At 35.2% G+C, this 17,756-nt stretch overlaps 2 protein-coding genes across 3 annotated transcripts in view; one reads left to right on the forward strand and one right to left on the reverse strand.

Annotated features, from left to right (window-relative positions):
* Window positions 1-326: 326 nt before the first annotated feature.
* Window positions 327-13,702, forward strand: LOC106868555 (fibronectin type 3 and ankyrin repeat domains 1 protein). 2 transcript variants are annotated; one of them, XM_014913868.2, is made up of 13 exons: window positions 327-509; window positions 800-983; window positions 2,385-2,512; window positions 2,747-2,828; window positions 3,493-3,567; window positions 4,277-4,342; window positions 5,252-5,466; window positions 7,140-7,312; window positions 8,311-8,355; window positions 11,593-11,675; window positions 11,976-12,126; window positions 12,380-12,447; window positions 13,605-13,702. In XM_014913868.2, the coding sequence occupies exons 1-10, from the start codon at window positions 500-502 to the stop codon at window positions 11,659-11,661; spliced, it is 1,047 nt and encodes a 348-aa protein (XP_014769354.1). In that variant the 5' UTR covers window positions 327-499; the 3' UTR covers window positions 11,662-11,675; window positions 11,976-12,126; window positions 12,380-12,447; window positions 13,605-13,702. The 2 variants fall into 2 exon arrangements, with proteins under 2 accessions (XP_014769354.1, XP_014769355.1); XM_014913869.2 differs by lacking the exons at window positions 11,976-12,126; window positions 12,380-12,447; window positions 13,605-13,702 and adding an exon at window positions 9,764-9,849.
* Window positions 13,703-14,054: 352 nt separating this feature from the next.
* LOC106868553 (UV-stimulated scaffold protein A) overlaps window positions 14,055-17,756 on the reverse strand; it is a 17,547-nt gene continuing 13,845 nt past the window's right edge. Inside the window, exons 12-14 of the mRNA XM_052972606.1 lie at window positions 17,741-17,752; window positions 16,186-16,387; window positions 14,055-14,934 (exon numbers count right to left, since the gene is read on the reverse strand). Of these exons, the coding sequence (XP_052828566.1) occupies window positions 14,838-14,934; window positions 16,186-16,387; window positions 17,741-17,752 (311 nt within the window). The 3' untranslated portion in view covers window positions 14,055-14,837. The remainder of the gene's footprint in view (window positions 14,935-16,185; window positions 16,388-17,740; window positions 17,753-17,756) is intronic.

The raw sequence follows: 17,756 nt of genomic DNA on the forward strand, positions 1-17,756 counted from the left end.
ATTGGCAGCACTTGCATATGCAAGTTTTTTCAAAACAAAAAAAAAATGCTCCAAACGCCAGCTTCATAATGACAAAGTTATTTTACTAAATTCTTCATTATTTCAAAACTTAATTGAAACAAATGTAATATATCTTAATAGAAACATGTTAACAAAAGGAAACGTGATACATCAAAATGTGTGTTGTGTGTGTGTGTGTGTGTGTGTGAGAGAGAGAGAGAGACAGAGACAGAGACAGAGAGAAATGTGCATATTTTTACAAACGTGTGTGTATCAGTGAGTGAGTATATGTGTGTAATAAAGCACGTGCGTGTTTTCTCAATTCAAAACAGCGTCTGGTTTACGATTTTCTGAATTGATTTTCGTCAACTGTCAGTAGGTGAGAGTGGCGGATTTTCTTAAAGTCCCCGACCTCACAGGGTGGGGAAAAAGTGATTGTCAACTTCGTCTACCATAAGAGTTTATATACTCTGACGGTGATTTTTTACTGTATCCTGTAATGCAACCAGGTAAGTTGTCTGTGTATGTATGTATGTGTATTTAGATTCTTTATATTTAATTAGTTTTTCTCTCAAAAGAGAAAATTGGGTAATATGTTTATAATTATTTAGGTTTATTTTCCATTTTTGTGAACGAGGCGTTGAGGTCTCACGAGCTGTTACAAAAATAGCAGCAAGATCTCCTTCAAATCGCATCTTATGTAATACCTTTTTCATACTAAATAGTTGGACTTCTCTGATAATGTAAGAAATCCTAACAACTTTTTTTGTTTTTGTTAATTTCTATTTTTTCTTGTCAGGGCTAACTAGAATCTCAGAGTTCGATGTGATTGCTAAAAGCTATTCTACTGTGCATCTTGACTGGTCTTCTTCTCTACTCGAATACAAATACAGCATTCTAAATGAGACTGACAGGGTCTACTGCATCGTACAGCAAATAGTTGGGAGCGACGAAGATGAGGCTGAATGGAATGATATATATATGTATGTACGCCTACGTCATAATTTGTCTAGTAAAGAAAATAACTATCAAGATTTCATTTCTCTGAAAATGGATTTTGTTGTTTAGCTCCAGGTCATCTTTGATCCAGCAGACCTTTGATCAAAGATGTTCCAGCCACAGCCATTCTGTTTTTTTTTTTTTTTGTCTTTGTTTTTGTTTTCATTTTCTTTTAAACATATTGTATTTAGGGCCACATTATTCAGTGTGTTGTTTTATTCAGGTCTAGCAACAGCATAGAGATTTTCTCATTGATTCATCTTGTGCGTTTTCAGTTTAGCCACATATCAGTCTTTATTAAGCAAACCGATAATCAAAGACATTCCAACCATGATCATCCCTTGCTCATTCAAAAAGAATTCATTGAGGCAGATTTTCTATGGTTGGATGCCCTTCTTGCCACCAACCATCACCAGTTTCTAAGCACAATAATACTTCCCATAGACAGACATGTTTTGCTTGTTTACAGCAATCACATATCAAGTCAGTGACATCATGTAATATCACACACACATGTGCACACATGCACCCCCACCTACCCACACACATACACACATGAAGGCTTCTTTCAGTTTCCATCCACCAAATCCACTCACAAGGTTGGTCCATGACTATAGAAGATACTTATTGAAGGTGACATGCACTGTGCTTGGGGAACAGACATAACCATACAGCCTTGTTTATGCTTATTTGGTGCACTCTGTTCTCAGAATTGCAAGCCTTTGCAATTATTTCCCATCCTCTGATTTTTTATGAAGGCATCAACCTGTAGAAATTCAAACTGAACATCAACTACATCAGTCTCACCTGTATGGGAGAGCTTCTGTCCAGAGGCATAGCCAGGTTCAAAAGTTAGAGAGAGTCAGCACATGAAAAAAAGGTGCTGTGACACATACCAAGCAATTTTTAACCCATTTCTCTTAAATTGCACGAAATATTTGTTCATTAGTTTAATGTTTTAGTAATAATGTCATTATGCATGAAACTTATGACTACTAATATAAGTGTAGCATTAAAAAGATGAAACTCCACAGGATTGTCCAATGTCAAGAGGTTATGACATATTTTATGCAAGGAGCATTTTCTTTGATATTAAATAGAAATGGGTGTGTAGTGAGACAAATAGAGAGATAAAGAGGTAAGTTGGTGTTAACATAGTCAATAGATGAAAAAATTAAATCCAGCCCCATGACAGCATGGAAAATAGACATTAAAAGGTGGTGATGACAATGAAGAAGAACAAATACTTTAGTGATGAAACAAATAAACAAACAAATGGATAGGTGAGTGTGTACTAACATATGTATGGACCATTAAAAAGCTAATTAACAATAAATATATATTGATAAAAAAATCAACAACTAATATTTTCTTTTTATATGTAGTGGATATGGTAAAAGTAAAATTGTTGAAGACCTTCAACCAAAGAAGGAGTACAAATTCAGAATTCGCTTCCACCGAAGTGATGACGTTTACTCAGCCTGGTCACCAACAGTACAAGTTATTACCGATAGTAAGTCAACATTTTTGTTTTTTATTTCTATTTTATTCCTTTTACTTTGACTTTTTTTCTTTTCATCATTTACAAACTTTTGATTTCTTAACAGCTTCAGTTTGAAAGAAGATGATCTGGTGCAGCCGCCTGGCTTGCCAGCCCTCAGTCAAACCGTCCGACCCATGCCAGCATGGAAAGCAGACGTTAAACAATGATGATGATGATGATGATCTCTCTCTTTCTTTTATTCAGATGAACCATACTATGGAGAGAACTTGCATAAAGCTGTACGAAACCGATCTATGGCTGAAATTAAAACTGTTCTAAACTCTGGGTAAAGCATATTGTTTATTCATTTAATTTTTTTCGTTTTCTTTTTACCTTCTTTATTGTATCTCTACTCATATTTGCTATTTTTGTTGTCATCATCATCAGCCATCATTATAAACACCATCACTATCATCATTGTCAGCATCAACAACAGCAGCATTATTATCAACATAATTATCATCATTGCCATCATCTAAAGCCAAGAATGATATATCTAGTCATTCAAATTGCTCAGTATTACAAAAAAGGAAAAAAAAAACCCAATTTTCCTCAACCAACATCCTACCTTTTGTCTTTTAGGGAGTACATTTTGTTCTTTGAGTCCCTAAATCTTACACCGCTCCCCATAACATTGACAAAATGCTTTAATCTAGAATCCATGAGGGATTTCTTGCTTTTCCTCTTAATGCTACAAACCTGGAGTTAAACATCAGACCTTACAAATCCTTATTAGGATTCTTAAGGGTTGGTGATAGGGATGATCACAAGGTTTCTTCTGAAGATAATAATTATATTGAGATTTATGATTTATAATGATACTAGTGTTAAATATTGACAATAACGATGATTATTATGTTGATAGCAATGATGGTATTGGTGTTGTTGTTGTTGTTGGTGATAGGGAAGGAGAAAGGATATTGATAACAGTTTTTCATAATGTGTTACAGAAATATCATAGTTGATGTGCGAGATGATCATGGTCTAAGTGCATTAATGAATACGGCAAAACTGGGCCAAACAGAGTAAGTATCCATTGTGTATATACAGTTTCATGGTGTGTATAGTGCCTAGTGTTGAAATGAAATAGCAGAATAAGATAACTACTTGCTCATATGCTTTTGTGTTCAAATCCACTTTAGATATTTTGTTGTGTGTTTGGACAATTCTAGTCTCCATCAGATCACCTAGATACCAGAAATAAAAGTCAGATCATGTACAAATGCTACTGTTACATAAGATAAACTGACATATATCCTGAGGTGAACATCAACATGTGGTTGCGAAATCAAATATAGTGGAAGTTAAAAACCACTCTGAGCTTGGGACACATTTACACTTGACACTTACAATGTTTTGTGGTGTATATAAGGTCTACAGCAACCCTCATACAACCAGTAGAAGTTTTAATTTTTCTCTGTTTTCTACAGACTTATTAAACTAATGAGAAAGTCATAATTCTCAGCCTTGCATTAATTACATAAAATTCAAAGCTGTACACCTTTTCTCTTCATACAGATCTCAACCAGAGCAGAATCAATCATTGACTCCTGGTGCCAAATGTTTCAGCTAAATAAGGCACCCATTTGTCATTTCTTTAGTGTATTTAAATGTCTGGTGGTCAAGAATATATCTGGAGATTTTTCATTAAAGTTTTCTTTAAATAGTTTGGTGTAGAGTTCAAAGTGTTAGAGAGTGAGAGAAGATAACTAAACTACATCCTTTGTATTTCAGTGTTATGAAAATGCTGTTGTCCTTTAATGCTTCTGTTAATGCTAAAGATGAGTCAGGAAAAACAGCGTGAGTATTTAGAATATCTTGTTTTATTTTGTGGTGGGGAGATAGGTCTTGACACATTAGAGCAGTAGTAGTAACTACTCATTACTTTGCAGTAGCTAACTTCTGTCACTAGATTTTATTGCCATCCATAGTAAAATACTAATTTGAAATAAAAAGTTTAGGGTGACCTTTTTCTAGATACACACATATGATTTGTTATGAATGATTCCTATGCTTTCAAAAAAACCCAAAAAAACCTGAGTTTCAGTAGCAGATAATAGCACCTTCTAGACCAGGGGAAGTATATATTTATGCCTGTGCTTGCAGGAGTAAATTCAACAGATGTTATGGAATTTTAAGTGAGTAATAGAGAATGTGACACATTTGAGTTTTCAACAGTGAAAATGCTAGCATATCATTCAGCAGTAAGTTCTGCACACTCTTTGTGGCCTGTTTTGGGATTATGAAGAGAACCATCTGGAGAGTAATGCTTTTGTTCCAAATACACATATTTCCAGAACACTTTATTATCCTGGTTGGTTTTCTTTTTAATCAGTTGATTGATATGGTTTTATCAGCCCCTCACTATCTATCTATTTAAAGCTATATATGGCTATGTTATGGCCAAACTTACAGTTTGTTTCTCCAGTCTAGAACTCAAATTAAAATTTAATAAGATAAAGAAAAAATAACATTTAAATTTCAGTTTAAAAAACAAAAATAATTTCAATACTTTAATAAAATTTTAAATTTCAGTTTCATTTCTCTCCTTCAAAACTCATCTCTGGCTTTTCAGTTTAGTGAAATATCTCAGTTTCATTAGAACAAATTTTCAAAATAGAAGCATACATGTAAAAGAAAGCATATATGAAATAACGGGGGTTTTTTTCTGTTTTTTTTTTTTTGTTTTTTTTTGTGGTGTTATTTCAGTTTAATGCATGCCTGCTTCCATGGCCAGTTACCAGCTGTGAAGTTACTGATTGAGAATGGTGCACTCTATGATGATTATGATTTGGGTGGATCTAGTGCAATTCATTATGCCATTGACAGCTGCAACTGTGAGCTCATCGAGTGGATTTTCAAATCAGGAGCAGATGTGAACTGTCGAGACAGAAATGCTGGCTGGACTCCATTGATGCGGTGTGGTGAGTTTTGTGTTGATAATTTGATTATTTTCGTTTTCTTTTTCCTTTTACAAATTCATTGGAAAGCACACATGCATGTGTTCCCTCTCCTCCTCGGAACTTTCCAAGAAGTCACCCTTCCTTGGACTTTTCCAGGTAATTTCGTACCCAACCTTGAAAATTTCCAAGAAGTCCTTCCGTGGAATTTTCCAGGTGATTGTGTCCACAACCACGGAACTTTCCAGGAAGTCGCCCTTCCTTGGACTTTCCAGGCAATCTCTTCCCTGTTCATGGACTTTTCTAGGTAATTTCGTCCCCAGTCTCGGAACTTTCCAGAACATGGACTTTTCCAAGGTAATCCCGTCCTTGGGCTTTTCTAGGTAATTTGTCCGCAACCACGGGACTTTCCAGGAAGTCTTTCCATTTCGAGGAAGTCCAGCCCCTGCCTTGGACTTTTCCAAGTAATCTCTTCCCTGTTCATGGACTTTCCCAAGTAACTTCGTATCAAACTGGAACTTTCCAGGACATGGAAATTTCCAGGTAGTTTCGACCCCAACCACGAAACTTTCCAGGAAGTGTTTCCTCCTCGAAGCTTTCCAGGAAGTCACTGCTTCCTTGGACTTTTCCAGGTAATTTCGTCCCCAATATCGGAACTTTCCAGGACAGACTTTTGTAGGTAATCTCGTCTGCATCGTTGGACTTTTCCAGGTAATTTCGTTCATCACCACGGATCTTTCCCAAAAGTCCTCCCCTTCCTTGGACTTTTCCAGATAATCTCTTCCATGTTTGTGGACTTTTCAAGGTAATTTCGTCCCCAACCTCAGAAATTTCCAGGAAGTCTTTCCTCGGTACTTTCCAGGTAATTTCGTTCCCAATAACCTGGAACTTTTCAGGAGATCCTTCCTCACCTGGGAACTTTCCAGGAAGACCTTCTGGAAACTTTCCAGGAAATCCTCCCCTTGGAACTTTCAAGTCCTTCCCCCTTCTCGGAACTTTTTAGGAAGTACTCTCCTTCCTTGAAACTTTCCAGGAAGTACTTCCCTCGTCTACCTCCTTGGAACTATTCAGGAAGTCTCCCCCTCTCGTTCTTTGTAAGATCATTATATTGTGCACATGTAGTTGTTATGCATGTGCCTGGTGCACCCTTTTCAAATGGGTAGTCATGATGGGTATAATGGGCTTCCTAAATTTTACCTCAGTGTCACTTTGATGGCATGCACTGCTCTCACTCAATAATAATAATAATCCTTTCTACTGAAGGCACAAGGCCTTGAAATTTGGGGGGAGGGGACAAGTCGATTACTTGATACTAGTAATGATAATATATTAGTAATGGTTTCAAATTTTGGTACGGAGCCTTCAGTTTTTTGAGAGGAGGGGCTAGTTGATTACATTGACTCTAGTACTTCATTGGTACTTATTTCCTCAACCCTGAAAGGATGAAAGACAAAGTCAACCTGGGTGGCATTTGAACTTTTAATTGGAAAAAGCAACAATTACTTGCTCAATTTAATACATAATGTGAAAGGAAATCAACCACTGTATGTTGGATGCTACATAATGGGCTTATACCAGGCACCTCAAAAAATCAGACTTTACATAAAGACCACATTAGTGGTCTTTGAATTTCAAAAACCTCAGACTATATCAGTGAAATGATGCACACATTACATTTTTTCTATCTGTTTTGATAGCCTCTCTTACTGGTAACTCAATAGTTGCTATGACATTAATTCACAATGGAGCCAATGTTAATCTCCAGGATAGTGATGGGAAGACCTGTTTAATGATTGCTGTCATCAATGGTCATCAGAAATTTGTGGAAGTTCTCTTGGAGAACGACGCTGATACCACAATTATAAATAAGGTTAGTAGATTGTCATCTTTACTTTTTTATCTTAATATAATCATCATTATTGTTATTATTCATTGTGAAGGTTTACATAAAATGGGATGAGGAGGAAGCAAAAACAATGAGATAAAAGGTATATATACATAGTATACAAGTACATGAATGATACAGTCCTCCAATAATGACAATGGGTTCTGATTTTGGTACAAGGCCAGCAATTTTGAGGGGAGTGCAAGTTACATGGCAACCTTACTAGTACCAGTGGCATGGAAAAATTTCAGGCCTTTACCTATAATAGAAAGGACTATGAGAATAGTGGATTAGTAGAATGGGTGGCAAGTTGGACTTAATTACTTTACAGTATTTAGTTATACTCCAAGTTCAAATCTTCACACTGCATTTTATTGCATTTTAGCTTTCTAGGGTTGATAAAATAAATATCAGTCAAGTACTGGGCTAAATATAATTGATTGTACCCCTTTTCTGAAATGTATGGCCTTGTGCTTATGTTAGAAATTATTGTTGTAGAAGATGGCAGAATATGATGGAAGAAATGAATTGATAAGCTTCCTGACTAATGTCTTTCAGTATTGAGTTTTGTCTCTTAATGTTCTGGTTCTTGATCCTACTATTTCTGTTTTCTTGATGATCCTTTTAGGATTAATGAAATAAGGACAAAAAACAAACTATGCTCTAGAGATCAAGGTTCAATAAAATAATTAAATTGGGGTTAATTCAATTGATATATTACCCATTCCTCTTCCAAAGATTGTCTTGACACTTAGGAAGAAATCAACAGCCCTTTATATTTTGAGTTCAAATTCCACTCAACTTTGCTTTTCACTGTTTCAAGGAGTCAATGAAATAAAGCTATTGGAAAGTACTGGGAGCAGTTTAGTGGACTATATTGAATAGACTGTTCCCCAAATTCAAAGTCTTTATTAAAGAATCACTAATATATATGAACAACCATTTACATTTATTGTTTTTTGTTTTTCTTTCTCCCTTTTCAGAGTGGCCGATCAGCATATGACATGGCTATTTCCCTTGAAAAAAGAGTGAGTAGCTTCACCATCGAAGTTAATTCTTTATCTCTTCCTCTTACTCTGTTACATCTGTCTTCTTTTACTTCTACTAGCCCCATTCTGATCTAATTAAGCAGCTCCTAAAATATGGATTTTTTGGAACCAGGAAAAATTAAAGGCCAAGTTGACCTCAATGGGATTTGAACTCATAGCATGAAAAACTGGAATATTATTGCCAGGCATTTTGTTAAATGTTTTAATGATCTTACAAATCCACTGTGTGATTAGGTAGGTAGGTTGGTAGGAAGGTAGGTAGCTAGGTAGGTAGATAAATAGGTAGGTAAGTAGTCAAGTGGCAAATATATAGACAGACGATGGCCTGGCAGTAACATCACTTTGACTAGACATGGTTCTTCTATCCAAAAGCACAAAGATGATCATTGTGACTGATTTTACTGTGCTTTGGGAGGACAGACTTGACATTTCTCAGTAACTGAAGAAATTCTAACACCAGGACTTGGTTAATGAAGCAATTGTCAAAGAATGGCATGCAGCCTCAGTCCCCACTGAAGTCAGCTGTCATGTTTTCCCAGCAAGATCAGTGCACTGTTTCATGCAGAAGATTGGTTTGGAACCCAAACATCAGAAGAAAGCCTCAGAGGAGATCACCTCAATGTGATCCTTTTGTTGACAATGATTAAAACTATCATATTGTTTGAAACCCTTCTGTACCTTCAGCAGGTATCTCAAGGTCACAAAAGTTTCACCCCTTACTCTGTATACTTCTCCTGAGCGGAGGCAATGAAGACTGAACTAGTTTTTACCTACAGAAGGGCCCTATCTGCAGTCTTTTCTCAACCTCAACCGCATTGAGGTGATCTCTGCTGCCATGTCAATTCTTATTTGGAGTTATTGCTTTCCTAGGCAGGTAAAAGGACTATTGTTGTTGGATTGACAAAATCCTTAGAGCATCAGACAAAATGCTTTGCAATATTTAGTTACAGCCCTTCACATTCTAAGTTCAAATCCCACTTTGTAATTACTTTGCTCTCCTTCCTTCCAAGATCAGTAAAATAAGGAATCAGTCAAATACTGTGGTTTATTTAACTGATTGTTCCCTCCTCCAAAATGTGTGATATTAAATCAGTGTTAGAAATCAATACATAAAGATGTTTTAAGGTCTGTGAATATTTGAATGGACAGCAGCAACTGGCCAGTACTCATCCCATATAAGGTGGTCTTTCATTGCAATATGATTGAATCCCCTGTTATCCAGCCAATTTCATGATAATTTATTGAAAATGTTACTAATATCTATAAACAGCTATTTCAACTTAGCATGGCATGTTAGCAAAATCAGATTGTTGATGTTCAGCACCTAATAAGTTCAACACTTAATAACAGCAAGGATGTCTATGTATACATATCTATTTACTTTTAGGTAGGCTGCTGCAGTAAGAACTGAGTGTTTTGAGCATGAACATCAAGCAACTAATTGAGAGGCTGGCAGTTCATATCCTATCACAGGCAAAGTGTTATATTTTCAATCAAGGCACTTAACTTACAAATGATTCAGTCTGTCATTTTTTTTTTCCATCTTTTAATTAGGTGATAATGCAATGCTCATAACCAGTTACAAGGTCATTGAGAAGGAAGGAGAAACACATCTTCAAATTGGAAATCTGGCCTGAAAGCTTTCAAAACCACTAAAGACATTTAAAGTGCCAGGTGGTGCTGTTAAACTGGGCAAGTAGGCCATGGTGGGATTTGAACTCAGAATGCAAAGACCTGGAACAAATACTGCAAAGTATCTGGTCCAACATTCTTACAGTTCTACCAATCCACCACTTTGGACTCTTACATTTTTATTGACCCCAAAAGAGTTGGAAAGTGAGCTAGCCAACTTCTTAACTAGACAGCAAAGTCTGTCCCTTGTAAAGGAAACTAGATAGACAGAGATTCTGAATTACAGGTGCACACGAAACAGCTAACCTTGTCTGGCTCTGGCTTATTGAGTGCTTGCAGATTACTGTGTTAAGGAATACTCAACTATTTTCACTATAGAGTTCTATATTTAAGAGATGAGGAATTATGTACATTATTTACATTTGATGGATATTTGTCCTCATCTTGTTTGTTATTAACACCATATTTCGGCTGATATCAGAGCACTATCAGTGATTCAAAAAGTACCTTAAGAATGAGAACCCAGGTTCGAAATTTCCCCAAGACACTCAATGAAGGCTGGAGAATATATCAGCCGAAACGTTATGTTAACAATAAACAAGATAAGGACAAATATCCGTCAAATGTAAATAATATAAATAATGTATTTTCACTATAACTGAGCAAGTAGGTACTTCCATTGAGAAAACAACTGAAATATTCATCTTGAAAGTGATGTAAAATCCATATCATCATCATTTTAATGTCCACTTTTCAATGCTTGCATAGGCTGGACAGAGTTAATTGAGGTAGATTTTCTAGAGCTAGATGCTCTTCCTTTCACCAACCTTTACCTGTTTCCAAGCAAGCTAATATTTCCCCATTGTCAGACATATTTTCACAGAATATTGGAAATGAATGACCCTGTTTGTATGACAGTGAGATTCATCTACAACTATCGTGATATCAAGACAAAGCAACACAAACACACACATGGGTTTCTTTCAGATTCAATCTACCAAATCCATTCACACAAGGCTTTGGTTGGCCTTGGGTTAAAGTAAAAGACACTTGTTCATGGTGTCACACAGTGTGACTGAATCTGAGACCATGTGGTTGGGAAGCAAACTTCTTAGTCACACTGCCATGTCTAATATAACTTTCCAACATTGGCACAATGCAGCAGATTATAAGAAGAGCACAGTGAGTTGAATTGATCTCTAATATAGAACCATTGCATTGCTGTTATTTAGTGCCAGGTCAGCCCACATTGAGCAAATGCCTAACGAAAGACATTTCAGTTGTGACTAGCACAACATTCCTAAATTCACATTATCAGTATGTCTTTGTCTTTTAAGATGGCAAAGTATGCTTTTAGAAGGAATTTGGCTGGTATTTTTAGCATATTGAGCAACCACTTACAAACTACACCTTATTGATTCAGGAGTCCTCAGAATATGTTGATTAATATTTATGCCCTTCATTAAATGACTTCTTTTCTTACTTTCACAGACTTCTGATAGTTTTCTCTGATTCTAGTTTTTATTTCATGTTCATTTGTTAGAATTTGTTTTAGAAGACATGTTTTTCATCTTTATTTGCCAGGCAATACAAAAGATAATGAACCCACATGATTCACTGAATATAGAAGGAAGGAAAGTTAGCTTTGTATAACCCACAGAACCTAGGTATGTGTCTGATATTTGTATACCTACTAACACCTTTTATTTCCCTCATCACATCTATGTAGATATATATATATATATATATATATCATCATCATCATCGTCGTCGTCGATAGACAGACTCTTATCAACATCATGTGGTCTATTTTGGACAGATTCATTCCATTCATTAATAATTCAAAAGAATGCATTGAATGTTTGACTGAAAAGTATATTGTAAACCATGCAACACTAATAATATAGATGCACAGGGCTAATGTTGACCTGCAGACATAGTATGAAAATTTTGTTATCTCTTTTCAGGGCAACACTAAACATTAATGATATTGGACATCATATGTTGCAAACTTGTATTTATCAGACCAACATTGATGAAAGTCCAGCAAAGAATTTTTGCCCAAATTCCAGGATAAAAGCTAGGAACTATGGCATGGACATTACTAAAGACATTAAAGTAAATACATTATATATTATAATCTAAAAGAATCTATGTAAGTGCATATTGAGTATTTTGTTGTTTTGCATAACATCTAACACTACTGTTTGCAACACACATGCATGCACACGAACATGCATACATACGCATGCACACACACGCACACACAAACACATATATATGACTGAAACTAATTCACAAATTATATCTTTATATATAAATGTATGCAAACATCTCCATAATACAGAATGCTCTTGTTCTGCACTTATAGGAATTATAAAGCATGACCACTAATTTAGTGGGTATGGCCTGTGTTATTCCACCCTCACAGTAACTCAGGTAAGCTGTAACAATTTTGAAAACTAAAATCACAATCCATATATATACAAATAATTTTTTTAGAGAAACAATATATATTTAGTGTGACTGTAAAGTGTTCAACCACTCTGCTTTTCATTTTTCTGCTGTCATTCGTTGTACATTTTACAGTCTAGTAATGACAATTCTTTAAATTTATTTGTACAGTAATGCCTTGATATACAAGTTTATTTGTTCCCCGGAGACCACTCATAAAGCGAAATTTCATTAAGTAGAGAAATAATTCCCCATAGTAGCAATATAATAAATCGTAATTTGTTCCCAGAAAAATATTTTACCCATAAAGTTTATAATACTCGTAAATAAATGGCAATAAAACAACAGTAAAAACTATTTTATGTAAAGTAAAAAGAATGTTAAGTTCATTTATAATAATAATTTTTTTCGCTGCATTGACATCAGCACTTGATGCTTCTCCTTGCACTTTGATGGAATGTCACCCATGTTGATTTTTAAATCAATCAAACCATCCTCTGCTTGCAACAAAAGTTTGTTTGTGTCACCTTTCATTTTTGTAAGCGTACTGAAAAGAAGCAATGCTTTGCTACAAATCGATGCTTGATTAACATTTATATGCATGCATTGTGTTTTTTCACTTATCCATCCATTTAAAAGTTTTTCCATTTCCAGAATAATGCTTCCAGCATCTATTTTACAAGCCCAGGTTGATTGTAAAGGCTGCATATTTCTCACTTGATATAAATATTTTTGTTTTTCTTTAAGAATTGTGCAGACAGTTGATGAGTTAAGTGAAAATTTGTCACAAATGTTTTTCACAGTTGTACTGCTATCATGCATTTTACAATTTCATAATTCATTTTCAAGGTGATGACTTTTCATTTCTTTTTGTTTGCGTTGGTATCTGTTGTACACTTTCGTTTAGACATATTTGATGATCATATATCTTAAAACCCTAACCCTAAGCCCTAACAGTAAAACTTAGCTCTACTGCCTAACACCTAACCCCTAAATCTAAGCCCAACCCCAATTTTAAGCTCTAAATACTAACAAACTCTTAACTAGTAACATGTATCATAAATTATACTGAATTTTTGTTTTAAATGCTGTAAAATGAATCAGGCTGTCTACTATATGCTTTAAAAAATTTTCTGTTTCAGACAATAAAGTCAAGGATTCCCAGTCTTTGCTGTTTAAAGCAGAAATGCAAAGAAATTTTTTAATAAAAAATGAAACTAAAAGTTACGGGTTTGGTGGAACTTATTTTGAAATAATCATGCTTTATCTTATAGCATCAAGATTTTAATGATATGATTGTTTACTTTTTAGAATGGTGTGGATGGTCAAATGTGGCCAGTTTGAAAATAAGACAGAGTTCTTTGGCCTGATATGACCATTTTAAATGCTATAAGGTTAATCCATAACAGTGATTCATTGTTAAGGAATAAACTTACCAAATATATATAAATTTTGTATTTCAATAGACATAAGAAAATGTATAATATATGTATAATTGTGAAAAAAATCAGCTGTATGGTTACAAAAATGGTAAGTAGATCATTGAAGCTAGCTGTCCTTTACTTGTTAAATACTCAACAGAATACAAAAGATTATGGATTATTTTCATCGTTCTGTTTTATTTTGTAAAAAATAAATACATACATCAAATAAATATTCAATTAAAAGTATAAAAATATAGCATATATATATTTATGAAAATGGTATCTAATAAAATGTGTATAAATGCATATATAAAATTAATATCAAGTATTAAATGAAGATCTATATATTTATACATTATATAATAATTACTTCTTTTATTAGCTGCAAAGGTCCAAAATAAAAGGGACGGTATAATACAAAGGGAAACAAACAGTGGACATGGGAAATTTACAATATCCAGAAATAGGGTGAGATCAATGAAACAATAACTCATTAATAAATAGATGATTAATAAATACTAATAACAGTATTGGACAGAAAAATAATAACAAAAGTGGATCATTAAAACTGAGGCGGGAGAGCAACCAGAGAAAGTGAATTTAGGGCACCCCCACATATTATACAGCTGCAGAACTATATGTACCACATGAATGTGCCATGGTACTGTTGAAACTATCAACAGATCCATGGTTTCAGATATTGTCTACCTCTGCTTAATTGAGGACCATACTTCACAATCTGGCATGCAGTAGTTAATTGTATATGATGAAGTGATGCAGTCTGGGCATGTACTATATATCTAATGTCTTGTCTGGTTACAATGGTAGTGGTAGTAATGATGCTGGTGATAATGATGATGATATCAATGAGTAAAACATTGAAATAACAATTACAAAATGGTGATGAACCATTAAAGTTCAGTTTGAATACAACAATGTCCTTAGTCAATTTTATAAATGAGCGTAGTTGAATTGGTTGCCAAATTTATCTCGAGCTTTCTTTGCATCCATCATATCTAGAGTAGCATTGACTCTTTTCATGGTTTTTCTGCAAACACAAAGCAAAACAAAACTAAAATATAGACAGCAATTGTGCAAACGGTGAACTTTTTAAAGATAAGGATCAAATTAAAAGAACATGTATATTAGGATTATTTAATGTTACAAACAGTTCTGAGCACAAATCTACAATTTATCAGCTAAGATTCTAAGAGACAACAGTCATGATATCATATTAACGCAGAAGTAGAGTGTACTTGTCTTGCCAGCATGCAAAAACAGGCATACAAAACAAACAAACGATAAACAGGACTGTTGCAAAACCAATGAAAAATCTCATTCTCAAAAGGACTAACATTTACATGGTTGTTTGGTGCTTAGGCATGAACACCCCTTGACTATCACCAAGCAATTTCATCAATTCTCTTCCTTTCACATGCAGATGGACATCAAACAACTCATCCACAACTGCTAGACACTCTCTTTTTGTCATGGATAAGTGTTTATGCTTCACAATGTCAATTCTGGTAGGAAGAATGGTAGAGCTAAGTTACATACAAACATGTGTATATTCCTCAAAAGAAAGACAAAATGATAATGGCTTGAACAGCTTTGATCATAGATCTGCTCAGTCAGGGCTGATCTGGGTGTTAAACAACAATGATAATCTTTTCTACTAAAGGCACAAGGCCTGAAATTTTGGAGAACTGGGGCTAGTCGATTACATTGACCCTAGTGTTTCACTGGTACTTAATTTATCAACCCCAAAAGGATGAATAGCGAAGCTAACCATGGCGGAATTTGAACTCAGAATGTGAGGATGGACAAAATTATACCAACCATTTTTCCCAGCCTTGTGAGTGGATTTAGTAGATGGAAACTGGAAGAAGCCCGTTGTATATATATGTATGTTTGCGTGTCTGTGTTTGTCCCCCCTCTTGACAACTGATGCTAGTGTGTTTATGTCCCCATAACTTAGCACTTCGGCAAAAGAATCTGATAGAATAAGTACTAGGCTTACAAAGAATAAGTTCTGGGGTCAATTTGCTCGACTAAAGGCAGTGCTCCAGTATGGCTGCACTCAAATGACTGAAACAAGTAAAAGAAAGTGCTTGAGTATTCCCAAGTGAGTATTGCCAGAACCTGTCTACAGAACAATGACAGTAGCTTGAATAGGCTAAACTTAGGTTTCAGAATTATTAGAAAATACTAGAAACTAGTTTTTGTGGTATGTTGATGGCAAAAGTCCAATGACTGGAATTAGTAAAAAAATAATGGAATCAATAAAACTATTACTTACACATTAAACAACTTTTTCTTCAACCTGTTCTCAGAAGTATTCTTTGGAAGAGTCAAATCTGTCAATTCTGATTTCTTTTTCGCTTTACCTTTACCTTTTCTCTTTTTTTTCTTATTTCCTTCAACACAAAGGTCACGGTTTGAACCAAGGTCAATCCCTAAAGCAGCTTCAATGTCTTTTTGAAGTTCTTTATCTTGCCAATCTAGTGAAAGAAATATTTTGGGTAAAATGCAGCTGTCACTTTGGATGTTTGTTTTTATACAATGTACACAACAGATGTATAAGATATATTATATAAACTAGTTATACTTGTCTCTCAAATGATTTCATCTGAGACCATGTTTTGAAATTGAAATGATTACATCAGGGAAGAACCATTTTAATCACCTAAAATCATACAAAACTGTTTGATTCACCACCCTTCAAAAATGAAAATTAAATGTAACTGTTTTTGTGATTTTAGACAGCAAAAAGGAACCTTCTACAATGTAATATATGAAAAATATGGTCAGACCCTTTTTAATGCCAATCACTTTACAGAATGTATTGGATGCTTTTTTCCTGACACCAGCACTAGTAAGGTCATCAAGTGACTCACAAAACGAGGTAAAAGACCCTTTCAAGTGAGGGGAGGTGGCTTTATGCTGGGTGTTGAGGGAAAGAATATAGTCGGTTGATGTAGTTCAATGTACATGGCAATCCCACACATAACAAACTGAACTTAAAATCTCTTCTAAACACAAACACCCCTTACCCTAATGTTCTATTGACAAACTTATCAATGTTTCCCATCCATCTTCCAATAACCAATCTTTCCAAGTTCAAACTAGACTGCATCATTCACATTAGGTCTCTCTTTTACTCTCTCTCTCCCTCTCTTCCACTTAGATCAGGAAGGCCATCAAAGACAATGGACAGCGCCTCTCTCTCTCTTTCTCCCTATCTCTTAGACCAACGAGGTCATTAAGAGCTATGGACAGGATGTTTCTCATTTTCTCTCTCTCTTAAACTAAGGAGGCCATCATCAAAAGTTATGACCAACACCTTTCTCTTTCTCTCTCTTTCCATTTCTTTTCCTTTCTCTTAGGCCAAGGAGGCCATTAAAAGCTATAGACAGGACCATTCTTGTGTTCTCTCTCTCTCTCTCCTTTAGCCCAAAGAAGCCATCATCAAGAGCTATGAACAGCACCCTTCTCTCTCTTGTTCTGTCTTAATCCTCTTGCATCCTTCAAAGAATAAATAACTATATCATGGAGGCAATGACCAAGACCTTTGGCATTATGTTGTACTTGAGAAGAAGACCCATCAAGCCAAGTAAAACCACAGTCATGGCAGATACTGGTGTTATGCAAATGGCAGCCATGCTGGTGGCATGTAAAAGCACCCATTACACTCTCGGAGTGGTTGGCATTAGGAAGGGCATCCAGCTGTAGAAAACCATGCCAAAACAGATTGGAGTTTGGTGCAGCTTTCCAGCCCTGGTCAAACCATCCAACCCATGCCAGCAAGAACAACAGACATTAAATGATGATGATGATATCTATTTCTATCTTACGGTTCTTTTCAGCTTC

This window comes from Octopus bimaculoides, chromosome 14 (genome assembly GCF_001194135.2).
Source record: "Octopus bimaculoides isolate UCB-OBI-ISO-001 chromosome 14, ASM119413v2, whole genome shotgun sequence".
Lineage (NCBI taxonomy): Eukaryota > Metazoa > Mollusca > Cephalopoda > Octopoda > Octopodidae > Octopus > Octopus bimaculoides.

Coding starts and splice junctions, on each gene's coding strand:
- LOC106868555 (XM_014913868.2), top strand. Junction 4,343..5,251: donor GATGAGTCAGGAAAAACAGC/GTGAGTATTTAG, acceptor GTGTTATTTCAG/TTTAATGCATGCCTGCTTCC. Junction 8,356..11,592: donor CTATTTCCCTTGAAAAAAGA/GTGAGTAGCTTC, acceptor TTTATTTGCCAG/GCAATACAAAAGATAATGAA.